The following is a 6,000-nucleotide window of genomic DNA, read 5'->3' on the forward strand; positions in this document are numbered from 1 at the left end:
GGGGATCCTTTGGGTCGGCTGGGGGTCTCTGAGGGAAGGCCGTACGTCCAAACCCCCCCTCCCCCCTCAAATCCGCCCCTGGTTGCCTCATAGTCGAGAAAAAACCGATTTGAATTTTTTGTATTAGTTTCAGGCGAAGTAAAGCAATCCAATAACGTTTGTTGGATAATAGTTGGTTGGATGATAACTTAAATTACGAAAGCAAGATTTTAGCATTGCCTTGGCTCAAAATCTAAAAAGGTTTTAAATTTAATAAGCAAAATTTAGAAAGCTCTGTAGAAAGTTTTCAGAAATATTTTATTTGTTCGTTTTTTTGTTTTTCACTTTGAAGACAACTATCGTTGAGTATGCCTATTTCACTTACTTTTTAAGCGTTTGTATAGTTTTCTATCATATAGAAAAAAAAAGAAACAAAAACAGCAACCAGCTATCCTTGATCAAATTCGAAGAGCCTTAAAGTGATATATTTTTTTGCTTTGAAAGTCGAAAGTTTTTTCATAACAAAAAAAAATGTGATCGACTTCTAGTTTGGGTGGACTTCAAGTAGATTTTAATTTTAAGTTTTCCAGGCGGAATACAAATTGGTTCAGTTTTGTCAAAGTAAGTGTCAATCATACACTGTTTTGTTTTTTACCAAATTCGAGCTTTAATGGCATATTTTTTTCTTTGAAAATCGGAAGTTGAAGTTTTTTGGAATATTTTATTTGTTCAAGTCTGTATTATAAAACAAGTCTGTATTATCTTGTGTTCCTTGACACTGTTATAATTGTCTGTTAGCTTCGTTTATATGTTTAAATGAACTGAAAACCAGTCGCTGCGCAATTAGCACAGAATTTTCCGGCCACCTTGATTTACGAAAAGAATTTCAAAAATAGGGGAAAGAACATGAAATAAAGTCACATTCTTTTTCAAAAATTTTTAGATTGTCTAAATTTCGTGGCGGTTTTTGTACTAAGGGCGCTTAAGTTAGGCAAGAAAATTGCAAAACTAGAGGTAATTATTGAAACAATAAAGTTGAAATTGCAATGAAGTAAAATTGATTTTTTTCACAATTGATTTGCTAGTCACCAAATTTCGTGACAGACATTTTTTCGAACAAAACACAGCTGAAAGGGTTTCAATATGTTGCGTCAATTGACTCTTGCAAGCTTTCCTTGAGGTAGTCAAAATTGGAGAGGAAAAACACCCTACGCCATAGTTTTTCTCTCCCCTTCCTGAAATGGTCAAAGCAAAAAACAGCTCTTAGAGAATAATATTGATTTAAGGTTAATGGAGTTAAAATATCCGAAGGTAGAGTTTCGTTTACCCGGACGGAGTACATAAAAAGATCATATGTATTAAGTTATCGAATAAAATTGACTCAATCATAATGATTAATTGATAGTGATATGGCAGAATTTTATTTAGACACTCTTGAAAATATGGTTATGTCCAGGCAGGGGCGGATTTAGGGGGGGGGGGCGGACGCCCCCCATCAGGGATTCGACCCCCTGCCGACCCAAAGGGTCCCCCCTTTGCTACTTTTTCAGAAATCCAATTTTGGCCGACCGACCCTGAATTTTTTCTAAAGGCGCCTTCGGCGCCAATATATACTAACTTTGAGGAGCGCGCGCCAAAAAAAAACGCGATTTTTTTTTTGTCAAAATTTTTCAAAAAGTGCCCAAAAACGGCTTTTTTGACTGTTTTTTCAAAAACTTGCCTGCAGCGCAGTAAAATTTTGCCAAAATAGGGCCAAAACAGTGCTTTGGGAGAGCTCGAAAAATCTATTTGGTCGACCTAAAAAAAAAGGTCGTCAAAATTGTCGATTTTTTTTTTGAAAATCCGCCCCCCCCTCGAGAAAATCCTAGATCCGCCCCTGTGTCCAGGTCTCCGCAAATGTTTTTGATATGATTGCTTTTTCTTCAGCTGAGCAAATACGAGGTGAATCAGGAAACTGTTGAGGATAACCCGGAAGCAGCTGCCTAAACTTCCACTCATCCAACTTCTGAGGAGAAAGGAGACAAGTCACCGGACCAACAGTTGTCATGAAATAAAATTGTCTACGAAAACTGAACTAGTCTAGTGCTCTATGTCTGTATGCTCTGTAAACTCAGTAGTTCCGAGCTGATCGCTCACGACTCACAAATGTTTACCACGTTAAACGAATATATCATTTGTAGTTCAGTTGCTAGTCTACGGCTATGTGTACATATCTCCTCTGTAAATTTATGTCAAATTTAGTATAATCAATTAACGAGTTGAGTTTTTCAGTTTTTTTGCCTGATGATTGTTGATTTTCTTCACAATTAATTGAAGAAATATCATCAGACTTCAAAGATATTTTTATTTGTTTCCACATTCAATAAAAGTTAAGATTATTTGTACCAGCCATAGTGTTTGTTGAACTTGAATTCATTTACCAGCTGCAGTGAAAAGTTATATAATTTTAATAAACTATAAACTGCCTGGAGGGGTCATTGAAGAGTATTTCAACTCAACGAGCAATGACCCTGGGTAATGCTGAGAGAGCAATTGTGAGGGACATGAACTTACTAATTAAAGAAAAAAGTTGCATATTGTTACGTAGGTACAACCTTGAAAAACAATTGAAAAAAATTGAGAAATGATTATCACTCATTTCTAACAAGTCTTTAGGACAAACTATTTTTGATTGGCAAATTATCAGCTAAAAATAGCTGATGTTCATTGATTTCCGTTCTTGAAAGGTTCTACAGTATTCATAATACTTATTTTGTAGTATTTCTTGCTTGTCGTCTGCTGTGAAGTTGTTCTGGATTAAGGAACTTTTGCTGAAAGCGGCCACGAAGCTCATGAATAAGCATTTTGAATAATTCACCCAGAAAAGTATCGAAAACAGGGAAAAACTCGTGGTTCTCTATAATGTCGACGAGTGGCTCGGAACTTCGTTTGAAAAATATTGCTCTAATGATTCGTTTTTGAACAGTCAAATTTTCATTTAAATACGTTTTATGTTATTTCGAAATTCCATAATTTAATTTTGACTGGCAAAATGCAATATAAAAAACCAGTAGTTGTTTTTTTTGAGAAGTATTTTCTAGATTTATAAACGACCCCACAGAACTGCGAAAGTTTTTTGATTATTTTTTCAATATGACATTTGTAGCCCAATTTTTTGTCAATTTCAATTCCTAAAAATATGGAACGATCAACAGTTTTTGGTACTTGCCCTGAAAGATGCAACCTTGATGTTGAGGTCTTACCAAAGTTCATGAATAAACATTTGTCGGAATCCAATCAGATGTTTTACGAATGTCAGCGGCAAAAACACATTTTCACTTTTTCCAGAATGAGAAATTGTAGAGCTATCAGCAAATGTACTACATTGCTTTTTGTAGTTTTGTGGTGAATCATTAATATAAAAGAGAAAAAGTAGGGGGCCGAGCACTGAGCCTTGCAGTACACCATGCTCAATTTTCAGTGGTTGTGATGATGTTGCATTCATTTGTACAAATTGTTCTCGATTTGAAAGATATGACTTGAGAATGTTCGAAAAACGTTCCTCGAAAACCATAATGTTTTTTTCAGCAGGCGCTCATGATTAACTGTGTCAAAAGCTTTTTTAAAATCTAAAAAACAAGCTAAGCCATAGTTTTTGTTTTAAATCGTAGAGCGCATGAACTTGGTAAATTTTAAAAAGCATCTACACCTGTTTTTTTTTGGCTGAAATCCAAACTGAGTTTGGTTAATTATCTTATGTTTTTTGATAAATGAAAGCATTCTTAAGTAATTTTTCAAAGTTTTTTGATATTGAGCTCACGAGACTAATCGGTCTATAATTCCCTGGATCTGATTTTGCCCATGTCTTATATAACGCAATTGATTTTGCAACTTTCGATCTGGAAAAGTCCCTTCGGAAATTGAATGATTGATAAGTTATAATTGGCAAACTTGTTTTCAAAATTTTGTTGGAAATGCCATCATGACCAATAGAGGATTTTTTTTAAAAATCTTGTATAACTTTAACAACTTTTTTTGTATAAGCAACTGAGAAAATTGCCGTATTTAGATAGTTTTTAATCTTAGGTTTAACAAATGCGTTTATTTCAAATTTGGCAGCTAGATTGGAGGCAACAGAAGTAAAATAATTGTTTAATGATTCTGCACTGATATTCGATTGCTGAAAGAAAGACTCACGACCGCTTAATAGTTTGTACGCGCTAAATAGATCCTTAGATGAAACGGGACCAGCAATTTTAGCATCATAATAGTTTAAGTTTGCCTTTTCAATCATTTTTTTAAACTTTGTTACGCTGTTTTTTGTTTTGCTGGTAGTAAGTTTCGTTGGAAGAGTTTACCCAGTTTTCGAACAAAAGATCTCTTTTTCGCATATTTTGTTTTATTTCTTTTGTAACCCATGATTTTTTGACATTTTTATTTCTCACTTAGAGGCATATTTGTCCAATGTATTCATCAGACATTTTTTAGTTTGAGCCAATTTCAAGCTAACATCCCCAATTGATTCAACTCCCTTTAACGAATGCATTAGTTTAAACAAGAATTTGACATTATTGTCATTTTTTAAAATCCCAAAATTCAGTAAACGTTTTCATTGTTGGATGCTAATCACCAAACCTATATCAGTAAGAAGCACGTAGCGGTCACTGATTGATGTTTCATGAGTTTTTGACATAATCCCTTGATAAACAATGATCATTACAAGTTTTAGTTAATGGCGTTACCCTCGGTGCATTGTTGTTATTAACAGAGAAGTGAAATGATTCGATCAGATTTTTTCTAATCTCGCTGTATCTTGCTTTCATTCAACGTATCTATGTTAAAGTCCCCCATGTTAATAGATTTTTGAAGCGTTTGGTATGTTGTACTAGTAAAAACTCAAAATCGTCTTGAAAGTTATCAAAACTGAGACTTGGTGGTCGATAGACAACACATATTATCAGGTTGAATTTTTTGTCTGTTAATTCTATTGTTGCTGACTCAATGTTGCATTTATATTCCACTTCCTCGAAATTCAAATCATTGCGTACAAAGAAAGCTACCCCTCCACCTTTTTTCTGTTGTCTGTTTTTTACAACAATACTTGAGTAACCTGGTAGTTTGTATATATCAAGAGGATCGTTATCGGTCAACCAGGTTTCACAGAGCGCTATAACGATTGGTTTCACGCATAAATTTTCTATAAGACATACTAGTGGTACCTGATGGCATCGCAATGATCGTATGTTCAAAAAAATGCAGCCATTGTTTGAAAGTCCCTTATTGCTCTCTTGAATATCACCCATTTATCAATTTAGTTACAAGATTAACAAAAAGGATTATTAGCTGTTTAGTAAGCTAATCTTGGAAAAGCCAAACTAACAGAAAAGATTTGCATGCTCTAGCGTGCTAAAAGACTATGTTTAGTGTGAGTTATCGCTGTCATATTCATCCTTATTTGTTGTTTCAGTGAATTTCGCTGATTTACACATAATGCGGAGAATTTGTTCGCCTTCATCATCTGGGGAAGTCCTGAGACGTTTCAAAATAGACTTTATATTTTCAACGCTGAGACTCTGGTACGTTTTCACTGGCGTAGAATTTGTATCAGCATTTGAATAGGCACCGTTAACTCCATAATCATATCTATATGGGAGATTTTTAGTTTGTTCAGTAGGTTTCGCATAGCGTGATGTGTCCTTTTTGATAGCAATATCTTTACAGTCATCAATTGCTTTGATCGAATTCACGGTAATTGATTGAAACTTGTCGTTTTCTTTCTTAAAAATCTTCCCCTGGCAGTTGTAGCTGCTCGTCATCAAATCAATCTTATCCGCATAACGTTTAATTTCCGTCTGCAGGGGGCAGACGCTCTTTCAAAATGATGGCTTTTTGTTTTATTGGATTTTTGACAGAGGCGAGCCACGATTTTCTGTTATAAATCTCATTTTTTTCGCCGAACTATAAAAATTTCACTATTACTGCAGGTGGACAATAATATTTTTTCCAAGGCCCACGTAAGTGACAAGCCTTAAAATTTTTAAG

General features: G+C 34.7%; 2 protein-coding genes across 3 annotated transcripts in view; one reads left to right on the plus strand and one right to left on the minus strand.

The window, feature by feature from the left end:
• The window catches only part of LOC134844114 (peripheral plasma membrane protein CASK-like), a 158,496-nt gene extending 158,239 nt beyond the window's left edge, over positions 1 to 257 (minus strand). The window contains exon 1 of the mRNA XM_063860607.1: positions 248 to 257. The gene's annotated coding sequence lies outside the window, so the exon portion shown is untranslated. The remainder of the gene's footprint in view (positions 1 to 247) is intronic.
• Positions 1 to 2,249, plus strand: part of LOC134844117 (c-Myc-binding protein-like) — a 493,244-nt gene extending 490,995 nt beyond the window's left edge. For both annotated transcript variants that reach the window (XM_063860614.1, XM_063860615.1), the window contains exon 5: positions 1,906 to 2,249. In XM_063860614.1, coding sequence (XP_063716684.1) covers positions 1,906 to 1,965 — 60 coding nt within the window. In that variant the 3' untranslated portion in view covers positions 1,966 to 2,249. The remainder of the gene's footprint in view (positions 1 to 1,905) is intronic.
• The last annotated feature ends 3,751 nt before the right edge of the window (positions 2,250 to 6,000 follow it).

This window comes from Symsagittifera roscoffensis, chromosome 4, assembly GCF_963678635.1.
Source record: "Symsagittifera roscoffensis chromosome 4, txSymRosc1.1, whole genome shotgun sequence".
Lineage (NCBI taxonomy): Eukaryota > Metazoa > Xenacoelomorpha > Acoela > Convolutidae > Symsagittifera > Symsagittifera roscoffensis.